Source organism: Theobroma cacao, chromosome 6 (genome assembly GCF_053813885.1).
Source record: "Theobroma cacao isolate CCN51 chromosome 6, ASM5381388v1, whole genome shotgun sequence".
Taxonomy (NCBI): domain Eukaryota; kingdom Viridiplantae; phylum Streptophyta; class Magnoliopsida; order Malvales; family Malvaceae; genus Theobroma; species Theobroma cacao.
Window position 1 is genome coordinate 24,798,488 of NC_142644.1, and position 16,486 is coordinate 24,814,973.

General features: G+C 32.7%; 1 protein-coding gene and 1 long non-coding RNA gene across 2 annotated transcripts; one reads left to right on the forward strand and one right to left on the reverse strand.

Moving 5' to 3' along the window:
• LOC18596131 (antimicrobial ginkbilobin-2-like protein) lies at positions 1-953 on the forward strand. The gene has a single exon (XM_007024412.3). The coding sequence runs from the start codon at positions 43-45 to the stop codon at positions 769-771; it is 729 nt and encodes a 242-aa protein (XP_007024474.2). The 5' UTR covers positions 1-42; the 3' UTR covers positions 772-953.
• Positions 954-7,682: 6,729 nt separating this feature from the next.
• LOC148762221 (uncharacterized) lies at positions 7,683-8,430 on the reverse strand. The gene is made up of 2 exons (XR_016027208.1): positions 8,330-8,430; positions 7,683-8,193 (listed from the first exon to the last, which is right to left on the reverse strand). It is a non-coding gene; the product is annotated as an uncharacterized LOC148762221 (long non-coding RNA).
• Between the last annotated feature and the right edge of the window lie 8,056 nt (positions 8,431-16,486).

Below are 16,486 nucleotides of genomic sequence, written 5' to 3' on the forward strand. Positions count from 1 at the left end.
TTAACAACCAAGCTAATTACAATATCATCATTAACATCAACAATGTCTTCTTCAAGATTTCCCTCCCTTCTTTATCTGTTAACCTTTGCTTTCCTTCTCCAAGCAGCTTTTGGAGTGGACCCTCTCTTCCATTTCTGTTCAAACGCTGGGAATTTCTCCGCCCATGACCCTTATGAAGACAACTTAAACAAGCTCACTGGTTACCTCTCCATTCAAGCTCCTCCCTCAGGTTTTGGCCTTGGTTCCATAGGCCAGAAGCCAAACCAAGCGTATGGCCTTGCGCTTTGCAGAGGCGATGTGTCAACCCCAGATTGCAAAACCTGTATTGTTGAAGCAGGCAGTGAAATCCGCAAACGCTGCCCTTCCAACAAAGGTGCAATTATCTGGTACGACAACTGTCTTCTGAAGTATTCAAACACGGAATTCTTTGGCCAGATTGATAATCAAAACAAGTTCTACATGTGGAACTTGAGAGATGTGAGTGATCCTCAGTCATTTAATCAGAAGACTAAGGAACTGCTTAGTCAACTGGCCAACGAAGCTTATGCAACTCCCAAACTGTATGCCACTGGAGAGACGGAGCTCTACGGCTCACAGAAACTTTATGGATTGACTCAGTGCACAAGGGACCTTTCCAGCAGTGATTGTAAGAAGTGCCTTGACGGTATAATTGGCGAGCTTCCCAGCTGCTGTGATGGGAAAGAAGGAGGTAGAGTTGTTGGTGGCAGCTGTAACTTCCGATATGAAATATACCCTTTTGTTAATGCTTAAACCTTTGGAAGAAACCTCCAGAGACTAGAGCTATAGCAGAACTCATGTGCTATGAACAAATAATAAAGTTTGCAGGAATATGTATGATCTTATATTAGTATGGGAATAAGATTATTTCCCATCATTGTAAGCAATTTCACGTTCTGGTTATCACCTGAATAAACAAAACTTCAGTTGCATCAGTTTCCTATTTCCAAATACCATTGCTGCAGTTGTCATTTTTATATATGCCCTTTTGGTGATAATGAAAACTGAACAGAAGTCGTTTTTGCTTGGATATGAATGACATTCTCTGAAGCAAAAATGTGAGAAATTAAAATCAAAATGAAATGCCAACTCTAGTACAAGATTACTCTATATAGCTTACTTCGTTATCTAAAAGTATGGCATTTTTCTTTGTTAAATGATGTGCTCGTTAAGACCTAATAAAACGTGCATGCGGATAATAATTTCATCAAGTTTTACTGTTAAGATCGTTATTAAAGTATGTGGGGTTCATATCAACAAGAGGAATTTATACCAATCAGAACCCCATGATTCACGGGATCGATGATCTTTATACAGTCAATTCAAATCTCTCCAATCAATTAAAAATTAGATAATCAAACTAATAAATGAAGATGTAGTCAAATATTGAAATGGAACCCACACCTGGACCAAGTTATTTGATTATTGTAACATTAACTCCCCCGGTATTATATATTACTAATATAGGAACTTTTTAAGTAGCCTAATTTGTTTTGCCACCTCTCTACCATTTTACGAAGAATTGGGGAAGACCCAAATCTCTTCTGATTTATGCACATGGAACTCATCACTTGCTGCACCCTACTAGTCACATTTACCGATATGTATTACCTGCATGTTTACTTCACACGACGGACGATTAATGAAATTTTTTAGTGCATTTATTGAGAATACTTCGTGGAAGCACTTTATAGTTTTCTTACTATATATATAACAAACTTGTGTTATAAGTGGGAATAAAAATACGTATATTATTAACTGTTTAGTGCTTAGGTTTCTTATTAATTCCTAGAGGTAATTTGATTTGCCATGAGCAACTTAATGGCACAAAAAGAAGTTAAAAAGTTTGAGTTTAACTTGTTTTTGGAGCGGGATGGTCGTTCACTTTATCGAGTAACAATGCATGTATTGGTTTTCCTTGAAATAAAAAAAAATTAATTGATATATAATTTGTTATTTTAAATTTAGAATTTGAATCTCCTTCTTAAATAAGAGAGAGGGAGTCATGGCGGAAATAATACATATATAAAGAGATTTTAATATTGTAATTTTATATTGTCTTGGTATCAAAATGCTAGAGTGACGCATAGCACGATGAATCTTTGACTAATAAACGTAAAAGTGATAGACTTGCTTTCCCCCACTAGAAGAGAGTAAGAGGGAAATAAATTAGAGGCACTATTTGTTGATGTTCATGTTCTAGAGTTAAGAATAGGATATGCAGACACGGGGGGCCAGAAGCCCAAAACATTGACATATATACTTATGAGATTTGAGTTATAACAAAAGTGCTTCGTTGAAAACTTAGCCCTCATTTGCTCGCCACCATCACCTGCCAAATTTCTTTAAGCTACTAACAAAGTCAAAACCTTGTACTTCTTTCTGTTCATAATTGATGGACAATGTTGCTTGCAATTTGCATATATGCAGAGTCATCATGCTGATGCAACTCATGATTTACAGTTTAAGAAGGACAAAATATGTATTTATCATTAAATATATATATATATATATATATATATATATATATTTATGCATATATGTTTGAGACCTAGCTAGATAATGAAATACATATAGATATTGCTCAACTTTCCAAGTTACTTTTTAGGAAATAAACGTTAGTTTGGGTTAAACTTATCAAGTCAAAGATATTAGTTACGAACCTTTTTAGATTACAAAATATTTAGGGTTAGCTAATATTGCTTATTATATATTCTTCGTGAATCCCCCTAGCATATTTATAAGTGCCATCCGACTTCGGCAATTTTGGCGACTACCGAACGTATAAGGGATGAACAAATATGAGCAATCCTTGTCACATTTGTCTCTTCAATGATTTCTAGAAGTTGACTTTGTTATTCCTCTGCTTCCTTGTCTATGGCCTAATTAAATAACTTCTTCATCGTCAAAATAATTAAATGCATAAATACTAATCTACGTAAATAATTTTAAAAAGTTTAAATTTGTACTTTTGGATGATATTTTTTTTTTATGAAGTCATAATATCGAAAAAGTTCTTAAACTTTTTTAGAAAAATTCAAATAAGTTTTTTATTCAAACTTTTAAATTTTTATTTTTGTGTCAAATAAATTTTTACAGTTGATTAACTGTAATTAATAAAAATTTCACTTATCAATTTTATACTACATAGTGCTTGTGTAGCATGTTGACATTATCAAATGATATATTTTCACCCTCAGCATTACATCAACCTCACGTGACATAAAAAATAACCAATAACGTTTATTATAATGATAATTAATCAATTATTAATTACAAAATTTTAATTAATGATAGTTAATTATAATGTCATTATTATAATGACAGTTAGCTGTGAAAGCTGCGCTTTTTCTGCATTGTGATCTTCCACAAGTTTTGGGTTGTCAATGCAAAATTATCCTGGGCTAAACAAGCCCAAGGCAATCGAAAAGTTCTGAACCCAGCAATGAAACCTAATCAAGACCACCAAACCCACCAACTGTAACACCGGGCCCTCGTGATTCATCATTTTGGAGCACTAATCCAAGCCTCAAAAAAGCACAGCCTATGATTCCTCCTGTATTTCTTTTCTGCCTTGAAACAAAATGGACAAGAAAATGAAACTTTCAGAAGAATAATAGTCGAATTAAACCATCTATTACATGAAAAATTGGAGCAAAATTTATCCATCAATCCAATTTCAGCCATTTTTCACTTACCCTCTGCGGTTAAGTTGTTTTAATATCTTGGGTTTTACCTTTTGTTTTCAATTTTCTTCATCTTATTGTTTGGTACCATAGGAAAGAAAATGGTTCTATCTCTTCACATTTTCCTTCATACCAAACACAACAACTTCTATGTGCCTTTATATAACGAAACTTCACTAGATATATTGATGAATGATTCTCATACAATCTTTTTTGAATCACTTTTTTCAAAGAGAACAAAATCAAAGAGATAAATATTTATTATGAAAAATGAATAATAAAGATTACATCAAATTTTTTAATGTCATCTTTGATTACCATCCGAATTTATTTTAATTAACCTTTTATATATTATCACAAAAGCTCACAAGAATTATCGTATTCATATATACCACCAAAAAGGTCCTTAGTGATTGCTACACACTTGACCATATCAGGTATCTTGTAGCCTACCAAATAAATATTTTGTGTTTCAAAGATGAAGTCAAATTGCATGTTCGTATGTATCTCGAGGGGGACACACTCAATTATTGTGGAAATAAATAGATAAGGGGGTGGGCTGTTCATGAGGGAATTTGTGGTTTGCAGCAGCCCTAAGGTTATTCCCTGATCTTGGATCCTCAAAGAACCTTAGCAGCTGAGTGTATACGTATGATGGGTCATAAATTTTAGAGATAAGGCAATTGAGGATGCCAGGGGGAATGGCCCTTTTTCTAATTGGGAGGCCATTGACAGACAGATAGCACAAACAAAAAACCAAAGCGCCCTTTTCTACCAGGAAAGTTTGCCCACACATTTAAATATATATGTTCGGATCATGTAGGACCAACTTGTACACTAGTTTTTTGGATATGGCTCTCGTGAAGGGTCCTGTTCAGTTTGTGGCAATCCAAACTCAAAGGAAGATCACTTTCCCCTTTTCCATGTTTGATATTTATTAAAACTACCTTCACTCCCCAGTTCCTTCTTGGCAATACAAATTATGTAAATTTATCTTATGCTACATTAAGATAAAATCATATTGCATTTATAAAACCTGGAAAAAGCTAGTACTATTAATATGTGAAGTCTCATATTCGTGTCAACTCCGTATTTCTAGACATCTTTAATAACAACATATAAAAACTATTTCTTATACCGGAAGAAAATGTTAAAACGGCATTCTCTTGCATATTTTCTTCATGCATGCCAAAGGGTATTCATGGTGTGTACATGACTACATTTCTAAAAGCAAGCAGACAATTCGTGTCGGTTTTAGCCTTCTTTCTCTTGATTGGACTCCCCCCAAAACTTACAAGTTTAACCAATTTATTACTTGAGTACTCATTTAGATATCGAACTCTCCTACATATATATATATATAGACAGGACAAGGAGAATCCCAATCTTAATATCGTTTACCATAGTGCAGCACTAAAATGCCTTGGTGCTGAAAGGATAGCTAGCAACTAAAAAAGCTAGACCCTAGGCTGCGTTTTAGAAATGTTAATGATCAGTGGGAAGTAAAGCAACGACTCTTTACAATGGATAAGATGAGTTGTCATCCTCATCATCTTCCAATTAAATCGAACTTGTTCAAGTGAAAGGGAGTTGAAATTAGCTCAAGTTGTTTCAATCTTTCAATAATTACTACTTTTAAATCTTTTTTAAGTGAAGATCAAGGAAACCATCCGGCTATGATAACGAAAGGCATGGCTTACTTTACGTGACCATTTTTTATAGAACCTTTTTTTCTCTTTTTTTACCTCTCTCATTTCCTCATTCAGTTCACGTCTTTCTCAAGATTGAAAGATGCATTAGGTTGCACAGCAAACGTGGAAATGGACCCATTTGGTGAAGTGGTCCAAGACGTAAAAAGAAAGATGGATTGGACCTAGTTTGTTTTCCCCAACGGACACGCACTTTGGGGCTCAAGCAGCCATTCCCAAACTGTACAACTTCGAACCTACTACACATAGAGTTAAAAAGGAAATATTTCTTGTGGGGTTTTTGGGTGGTACAGTCCAACGAACCTACCACACATAGAGTTAAAAAGGAAATATTTCTTGTGGGGTTTTTGGGTGGTATTGTCCAACGACTATGACATTGATCTATATGCATCATGTTTAAGTAGATGAGTTTGATTTAATCATCACATCCGAATCAATACAAATAACACAAGAGTAAGTCGTATGAATTTTAATCACTTTGATAGATTTATCCAAACTTTGTTATAAATAGGGCTCATAAGAGATAACAACAGCCGTCATATAAAAATGAAGAGTCTTAAATAAAGTAAGGGCTGCTTCTTCACAGGGAGAAAGAAAAGAGAAAACAAATAACTTAATTAGATTCCAGTGATTTGGATCAAAATATTATTTGCATTAAACATTGATGGACAATTGGTTGAGATGTCATATTATGAGATTAAGACAGTTTAATGTCTATAGATAAATTGTTCAAAATTTGAGGAATTCGACGTCCATTATTCATTATCATGCAAAAGAAAACAGAAACTAATCAAGTTATCAATCATTATTTAATTTGGTGCATATTCTCAAGGAAAAAAAAAGGGAAACGGGTGAAAAGCCAACTATGCTTTCAACCACGCTAACCACTGATTTGATCTGTATCGACTATCTTTAGTACGTAACTCATTAATTTTAACTCCATCCTAGTCATAATGCCTTGCCTTTTCTCCCTCTCATTTATCATTTTAATTTTGTGATCATGGTGACGATGAGAACCGACATTAGCCTAAGCAAAGTTCATACACATAACTTAACGATAACTTAAGAGAGGTTAATTAAATAAACTCACATTGATTTAGACAGAAGAATCCCATATTGACCCCTTTGATAATACCACTACCAAATATGAATTTCCATCAATCATATCTGTTCCAATTTGGTACAAAACAAAAAATCCATGATGTAATTAATCACATTAATATTAAAAACAATTTGGCAAACATCATCATGTTTACCGTTTTTGACCGCACAATTGCGGTGCAAAAAAAAAACATAATTAATTAATGAATCTCATGTTTAGGTATGTGTCAATTGAAAGCATAATCAACCCCTTTTTCTGTTATTCTATAGGAGTGTCACCTAGCTATATATATGGTAAGGTATATATCTATTCAATATAAGAAGTTGCACTAAAAATTTGATGGTATTAGACCAATTTGCTCCAAATCAAAGGATAAATGAAAAATAAATTAATTTTTTTGTTAATTGTTTGAATATACACAAAACAAAAGTTAATGAAATAGAGATCATATGGAATGTCCAACTTTGAAAAAAATTAATTTTATGACAATGATGTCTCTACCCCTTTTTTTTTTTTTTGTTTTCCTTGCACAATTATTCAATAAATGAAATAGAGGGATTTAAGGGTGGCAGGACCTTTCCAAATGAAAATGAATGCTGCCCTATTGGCTAATATTAGCAAATATACCCCCCATAAAAGAACAAATGGGCCAATTCGTTGAAAGAGTCCACAAAAGATCATTAACTTTGACCTTTTGAGGCCCACCTATTCTCACTTTTAGGCCCACACCAAGAGAAAAAACACTGTTTCAATGGATTGGCAAGGACCCACCAAATTCCAAATAGCTACTAAGAGTGAAAGAAGCAGACTACAATGGTTAGCTATATATTTTGTGTATGTGGCAAACTCATTCATATATTTAGATAAACTTATAATTCTTATGGCTACCCACATTTCTCTCTCTTTTGCCTTGTTCTTTTTTTTTTTGGAATTTTTGCTGCAAAAGCTAGCCACGAGTTCCATCTTTCTTGAAACATCTAGCTGTTTTGATGGATTATATTCATGTTTCCATATGGACCCCAGTTCGTTTTGCTGATGTGTCTGTTAATCTTGCCCTGCCCCTGCCCCTGCCTATCCCTTTTTCTTTTGCTGATGTGTGTAATCCTCATCTTAAATTCCCAATTTCATTTTTTGAGGATATTTATTTTCAATGTTGGGGACAAAATATTTCTTCCAAAAACAATGGCCTACAAGCATACTTATTCAGGCATTTGTATTGATATTGCAACTTGTAACAGGACAGATGTAATTCTTTCAGTTTTGTTTGCTTGATGATGCTATACAAATACTCAAAGTGGACTTCAAAAGTATCTACAAAAGAGCAATTCATCCTCATGGACAGTAACATGAATAAGGTTAGAGCCTTAAGGAAGGGGGAATGAAAGATTTTAGAGGCCAAGAATGTCTCCTACATTTTTCTTATTTTGCTGCTGCTGCTGTCTGTCCATGCCTCAAACGTGTCCCACGTTCATATCCTTTGGTTTTTTTTTTTTACTGAAGTGGACCCTGAGTTACCACGTTTTTGCTACGCTGGTCGTACAGCCTGGCTACTGAACAGTACCCATGGACAGAAAGTCCATACCTATCAAAGTTATAGCAGCCGCCTGGGCCTAGTCCAAATTCTTCAAAGTATCGAAACAATCTGTCAACTTTCCTTCTTATTCGTGGGGTCTATTGCCTAAACAGTAACTTTAGTAATTATCACGCAATTCATCCAAAAATAACTTAATTCAATATAAAAAGAAAAAAAAAGATGAATAACACAAGTCAAAATTAAAAGAAAATCTCGAATGGAATGGAATTAATGGTGGTACCTCGATTAGGGCCATCTATCATTCAAAAGACTGCCAAACCTTCTGTTAAAGATCCATGGTGCTTTACCTGTGAACTCTGGCTTGATAAATGTAAAAGTGTAACACTAAAAGCAAAGCATTTAAGAATTGAATGAGAAGTTAGGCAAAGTCTCAACTTTAATGTGGGATTGCTTGTTCGTTAGGGGATTGAGATGGACCATGACAACAACTTACTTCAGCCACAAATTAAAAACAGCCCCAAAAACTTTCAAGTAAGCAGTGTAAGTGGACGAGTTCAGTTTTGGCCAAGATAAGGTGAGAACAAGTTTGGCAAAGAAAAAAACAGAGGAAAAACAATTGCTCCATGGCGATCAAGTGAAAACAAAAGAGATAATGTCATGCAGGACAGAGCAGAATCTATCACTGACTAAAAATTAAGTTCTCCTCTTCTGTTAATTAGTAGTAGTACTACCATGTCTCTTATGAAAAGTTGATTATTTATGTAATAATTACATGTGATTTCATCACTAATTAGGCATTGCTCATTTCCTATGGAAAGCAAGAATATATTTAGTCATGAAACTGTCGTAATCCAAATCGTCACTACTCCACCTCAACACCATAGCCAGAAAACAAATTCTTGCTGCTGATAGTAAGTAAATGGAAGGGAACTGAAAAGCATTTCACATGCGCATCCCCCCGTCCCTAATAGATGTGACAAATTATAGCAATTATATGCTACCACTTTCAACGCCAGCTTAGCAAATAGTAGTTTGATTTGATGCCAGACTTACTCCCATTTGCAATGCAACTTGCTCTTGGGTTGGATTTGGTCCGGACCACCCAAATTTTACTACTAAACAAAAATTCACCTTTGCCAACAATTTTCACATTTTCGTTGACGTGTCATGCTCAAACAAGCAGGTAAACCACGTGCTCGTCATGTGCTAATAATAATCGCATGGCCGGGAGTGGGATTATACAATACTTTGGCATTTTTCCAGTGATTAAATGAACGGACTTTTAATAAAATTAAATCAATAATGCAATTATGGATTGAGATGAAAATAAAATATACATATATGAGCTGGATCTGATGAGAGGCTCCAAGAAAATAGTTAAAGGCGGTGATGATAAGTTTGGCCTAGCTTGAGAAAGGAGGGGCCCCATGTGTCGAGAAAATCACAACAGCAAATTAGAGCACCTTACGTCTCTAATTGCATTTGCACCTAGTTGGGAAAAAATGTCTCATCCCCAAATACATACATACTATCTTTTGGTTTTTTTTTTTGGCACTTAGTATAAATATTTCATGTTACTAAAATGCTGTCTTACCTACCATATAAAAATGTAAAATGAATATTTTTCTTATGGTAAGTTTTTCCTGTGTCCATGGACAAATTCATCAAAAATTAGTTAGAAATGTGTTGTAAATTAGGTGCTATTGATCTCCTAAATCATTTCTATTAACTTTTGCACCCAATGTTGGACCCATTAGAGAAACTTATGCATTTTACATAAAATGGATTTACTACCGAATATTACTATATTTAATAATTAAAAGCCTATAGTTTGATAGCATGAAATGGGAAAAAAATGATATTTTCCGAAATAAATATACAACAAAAACCTCTTCACACACGACAGTAATTAATGGTATTTTCAGAAGTGAAAACGATTGTGGACGTTGTAGGTTAAAAAAGGAGCAAATTATTTAATATATAATAACTTTGTTTTAGAGTCAAAGGCAACAGTAACTAATACTTTCATTATTGGAGGAAAATCATATGCCCCCGAGAGAAGAGATCCCAACAAACTTAATAATAGTAGCGGACAAGAATAGTACTCCAAAAAATCAATTTTAGAGTCAAGAAATGATAAATTAAATCATTTAGTAAGTGATTGGTTCATGCAATAAAACCATTTGTTCTACTAATGATTTCGTTTGGCACGTTCGGTTCCACACCTTACCTTACCTGCTTTACACCATAAAATCGTTGAGGGACACATCAAAATTTGTGAAGGGTGGTTAGGTTGCCTCCTAATAAATCCCTACGTTGATACAAATAAAAAAAGGACCACTCAGCCTCAGCTTTGACAAGTATTTTTAAGCTGCAATTTGACCTTTGAGGGATCCAGATAATGTTGAGTTTGGAACACTTTGGCAGGGGCAGCTAATGTCTGCACCTTCACATGCTAATTAATTAATTTGGATCAGTATTATTGGAAGGAAAATAAATAAAATAAAAACCCTAACTTGCAAATTTCAGAACATGGATTTTGATATAAAATAGAAAAAATTTACATTCCAATATTTAACTCACTGATTGATGTATAATCCTCCTATTTAAAGAATCGTGTTTAAATTTTTTTTTAAAATTAAAAAAAAAGAGAGAGAATAATTTACTTACTATCTTGTTCATAATTAGATCTTTATATGGTTATGAAAAAGGTGTATATGGTACCATGTTTTACCCAATAATTATTCGTAAGCATTTGATGTAATAGTTTAAACATAATTCTCTGTTGGAGATTTTTTAATAAGAATTAAATCCTTTTTTTAATATAAAAATTTGAATGAGAAAGTATTGAAAGCTTTGATCCTAATTTAATTTTTTATTATTTATAAAATAATAAAAAATTATAGATGAAACAGAACCGTAATTATTGAGTCATGAGTTGTTCATGTGTGGGTCATATTTGCCATTAAGGTGTGAAAATTTAGCTTCAAATTCTCAATCCAACAAGTAGAGGAAAGTGACAGAATATACCTGTGGTCGAAAATAAAGCTCTCAGAAAATTTTCAAACAACCTTTTGAAAAATGGAGGCAAAAAAAATAAAAAATCGTTTTTGACAGAGCGATCTTTTGCATTTGGGATTAAAAAATAAAAACAACCCCCACAACACCAAAACGCCGCAGTTTCACCCCACTATTATACAGAAAATGAAGAAACCATTCAAACCAAAGCATGTGATGATGGTTGTGCAGCTCCACCAACCCTTGGACTCTTCGTTTCCATATTTTGGGCTGCCATCACACGCGCCGCTCAGGAGCCCGTCGACTCCACGTTCCTCGAAAGCTAGATAAACGTTTGTGCGTTGGACTCTGCTGTTGAATGTCGCTTGATTTTCAAGCAAAATTGAACGGTTTTAATTAGTGGGTAGCTTTGAAGATGAGTTTAATTTGGTTTAAAAGATTATTCAAAATCCCAGCTTCCCCAATTGATGATTGGAAACTCAGTTCAAAATTTATAGTATAATCTAGTTTGCATAACTAACATCTTATTGAAAATTCGAAAATTAAGATAATTATGCAACAATATTTAATTGAATCAACCCCTCTTATTTATATTTAAAATTAATTACATTAATTGTGTAGGATAAAATAAACAAAATGATTAAAAATTCAAAAACATTAATTATATAACCTTATCAATTTTTTAAATTCATACTATTCAGCGTATTTCATTTTAAAATTTTAACTTAAAAAGTGCTTTTTGAGATAACTGTTCACGCGCAACAGAAGCGGCGGGGGGAGAAAGGGAGGTGATTGTAAATTTCAAGGAAACAGGAGGCCAGATGATGCTGTACACAGTTGATGTTTTTCACGCAAACCGGTGAAGGAAAATCACCTTGGAGAATGGAATTGGAACACAGCACCAATTGTTTTGTGTATCAAAAAGGACATAAATGGCGGGAAGCTAAGGGGGGTTCCAAATCCAACCAAAACTCCGATGTTTCCAAAACTGACGCTTGGTTCGAGAAGGAAAGTAGGAAACTAGCTTTCATGAGATGATGTACAAAATTTATGCCTCTGTTGCTGAGTGATTGTATCTTCCTTTTCCTCCTCTAATTTTCACGTGCAATTTTGCATTCTCAAAGGCCAGACAATAATATTAGTTAGTGATTATAGAATTAGTATTTTGCACCCACCCACATTTGGAAAGGGTTTTACAAAATGCACTTGCAGCTTACAGCAATGCCAGATTTTTTCCCCAAGGCAATGATGAATACTTCACTATCCCTTGCAAGATTTGTATTGCTCTTTTTCTACTTCGATACTATCCTTTTTTGTGCTTAAATAAATGGTTTCCAAGTTTTCGTCCTCTCCCCACTCCTTTTTCTTTTTTATAATTTACTAACAATTTAAAAACATGCAAAGCCTATATTTTACTATACTTAGGTAAAGAATAATCACTTAAATTAAGTTTCATTTAAAATGAATAATTAGAATGTTCGATTATGGGATAACACGGTATTACCCTTTTTTATAGTTATATATAGGTAAACTATGTTATCAACTTTGGATTGTAGAAGATCTTTGTGTCGCATACGATGAAGTACTCTAGTATGAAAATCCACACCATTGGATTTGGGCATCACAATAATTGCATGAAATTAACAACGTTCTGGATTTTTTTGAGTACTCAACTCATTAAAAAAAAAAACCCCAAAACGCGTCATACGACACCTAATCTTATTGTTTCTTTAATCCTCCGATTCTCTTCTCAATAGCCCACAAATTTTGAAACACTGTCTTGGTATACCTTGTTATCTTACAACAAAGCCAAAAACAAGTTTCTCATACTTCATACACCTACATTATTGTTGTTTCATTTCTAAATACATGCATTAAACGATTATAGATTCAATGTGATAGGGTACTCTTATGCATAAAAATTGTCCATTATTTATAATACGTTCTTATACATTATTATTTTGAGCATATATATATATATATATATGTATGGGAGGTATAGTTTCACACCCCCTAATTGTGATTAGGCTTTTAAATCATCAAGCTAATCACGTGTCTTATCCAGCATTTTCCTAATAAGGGTTTTGATTGAAAGATCATTTATCTAAGAAATACTACTTGTCACGAAATCATGATTTGGTTGAATCTTTGGAGCTTTTGAGGAGGTGGGTGTTTGTAATCATGCTCGGTTTCGAGGGCGGAGGAAGCGTGCATGCAATCCCTTTTCTTTTTTATCTTTGCTTAGTTTATGGGATTTCTAACGGAAAATGCTAACCTAAAATTATAATATTCATAAAAACCTTTCTATGTTTTTTTGCTTTCTGTTCAGCTTTCTCTCCCCGGCAAGTAAACTATCTTATTCCTTTTATGGTTTCTGAAAGTGAAAGGTTCTTCATCTTCAATCAGTGCTCTATAGATAGCAACATACACATATGAATTATTAATAATAGAGGGGTTAAGCAGTGCATCCAACGACTTGAATCCTTTAATTATTAATTTGGTGAAGTTGGGACCTAATTTCTATGACCCTAACGCGTGTCGAGATACCCTGTTTGAGTTCATACCAAATTTTAAATCCCGTTGATTATTATACATAAAATAGAATAAATTTTATTAAAATAATTAATGGCAATTTCATTTATTTAATTATAAAGGCCTTAAATATTGTTAGAGTATCATTTCCCATCACTAAAAGAAATTGGGTTTATTTTCCACTCTGCGAGTGTAAACATGTAAAAGAGAAGGGTGTCAGTTGAATTATCATATATTTAAGTTCATTCCCCTCTTAAAACCAATTCTTTTCATTAAGCTGACGTGAATAACTAGTTAAAACTATGAAAATTTATTTAGTCATATTCCTGTTTACACTTTAAAAGCACTTTTTATTATAGCCCCTCAATTTACTTTATGATACTAGGAAATACCCAACCGACAGCTTGTTTTATGAATCACCCCTTTTAAGAGGCTTGAGTGCATTGAAAGAAATGGCAAGTATAGATCATTTTTGTTATAAATAATTACAGCTAATTTTAGAAGTTTATCATGAAGAAATCATCAATAGTTTGTCTAGTTTATTCCCCCTTACTGCAAGGAATTAGAACCTTAGAAAAAAGTCTGTATATATAATTGTAGTAATTATACCCAAAGAAAGAACATGTACTTTGGAATCACTCCAAAATATTGGCAATTGAGAGTGATTCATTGATTAAAATATACAATAAGTTTAAAGATATATAATATGTGCCACTTCATATCAATTTGGGGGGTGGTGTTAGCAAAAAAAAAAAAAAAAGGGCGATTCCTGGTAATTGTTCTCGTTAAGAATAAGCTTAAAGAGAAATTTTTATTAATGGTTGCTAACAAAAATAAAATAAAATTGATTATTTTCAATAATGAAGAATTGGATAGAAAGTAGTCAATTTGACTTCTTTTATTATTATTAAATGCGGTAGTTGTTCTGATAGTAACGGACAATTAAATCTACTAACTAACCTCAAACCCATCATGCCATATTATTCACATGGAGCTTTATAGTTTATGCCAGTTAGGTTTTATATTTTTCCAGGACCAGCTTATGCTAGTAATTAGATATTTCTTGCTGCTTGACTTGATGCCAACGGCACTAAATTTTATTTATTTTTCTTCATCAAATTTTTTTTCAGTAAATTTGTACCCCCAATGTATTAGGAAGTTTCAACTTTCAAGTTCAACCCTTAAATCTATGAATCTATACTACTTTGGAAGCTCTTTTTCCTTCGTTCAAGGGTTATTAATGATAATGGGTCCAGATATTCTGATTAATGATATTGTTTGGCCGATACATTTTATCACTCATAAATTAAGAATTTTTGTTTTTATAAATTGTAACGAAGCTTGTACTTAGTTGTATTGATAAAAGAAATAGTGGAAATGGGCTAAATTCAACAACACTTCAATTCTTTGCGTTAAAAAAAATCTAATTTTTTAAAAAGTTTTTGAATTATTTAAAAATTTTTAATTTTTTTTAATTTTTATTATATATTTTATTTTGAACCGAATAAAATTCTTATAACTAATCATATGCGGCATTGATATGATGTTGATATGAAAAGTAAAAATACACGTGATTACAATATCATGATATATCAATATTATGTAATCATTTATTATAATATATCAATATGTCACACTGTATCATGTGAAATAAAAAATAACAAGCATTATTTTGATTAATGATAATTAATTAATAAAAATTTATTTTGTTCAAAATAAAATAGAAGAATTTGATTCAATGTGATAAAAGAATAAAAATTTATTTATATTTTTAAAAATATTATAATTTTTTTTTGACAATTCGAATTTCCAATAGGACATTCTATTAGTTTAGGAAATAAAAGTACAATTCGGATGTAATTGTTTAAAACAAATTAAAATAAAATAATGTTATAATTCATCTCATTTTTTTAAATCAATTACTTTTTAATAACTAAATTTGCAGTGATTGTGTAACTAGAGTTTTTTTTTTTTATTAGAGGAAGAGTATTTGACAAAAAGATCATGTATCAATTAATTAGTCAAATGCTCCAATACAATTAGAGTTATCGGGATAGGAAATTTAACCCAATTGCGCATGCTCATTTATGTAGCAGATAAGAATAAGGATTCACTAAGTTATTTCGTATATTATAATAGGAAATCTTATATCTAAATATTCATTAATTTTTATTGACATCATTCAAAATGTAAATCTATTTAAATTAAAATTTTAAATAAAAATTTATTGATTGATGTAAGATTTTTTAAAAAATATATTCAAATCCCCTCCTCAATTATTTAAAAAAAATTAAAAAGTCGGGAGCAGGTATACAGTGCGGCCTTTCTTGTATTTGTGCGGTCTTCATTCGACGAACCAAAACTAATCCCCCGTGACCAAAATTAACACCAGACACAATTTTTTTTGTTGATTTCCCAACCAAACTTTTTATCGTAGCTTCCGAGACCAAATTATGTCCTTCCACGCGCCGGTACTACACCTGCACTCAACTGTCAATAATTATACCATGCCTGGCCTGGTTCTAATTAATGGTCTTAAAATAAGTAAGAAGGGGAAATATCTTCGCACCGAGTACCCTGTACCCTATACCCCGACTTTGTTTTTTTTTTTTCTGTATTTCACACTTTGATGTTGTGCTTTGATATTTTTCACGCGCGGTGATAGCGAGTGGATGTGAGATGAAGTAAAACGTAAGGATAAAATTTATGTTTTGATTGATTAGAACCGACCTTATTGGGATTGTGTGGAGAGAATCTTTGTGTTTTCAAAAACGCCAAAAATAGGGGTTAGAAAGATTAGATGCCTCAGGTTTTTTGTACAGCCAAACAGACCTTTAGCTTTGTTACAGTAATTATTTTTAATCAATTAAACTATAATTAACCCATA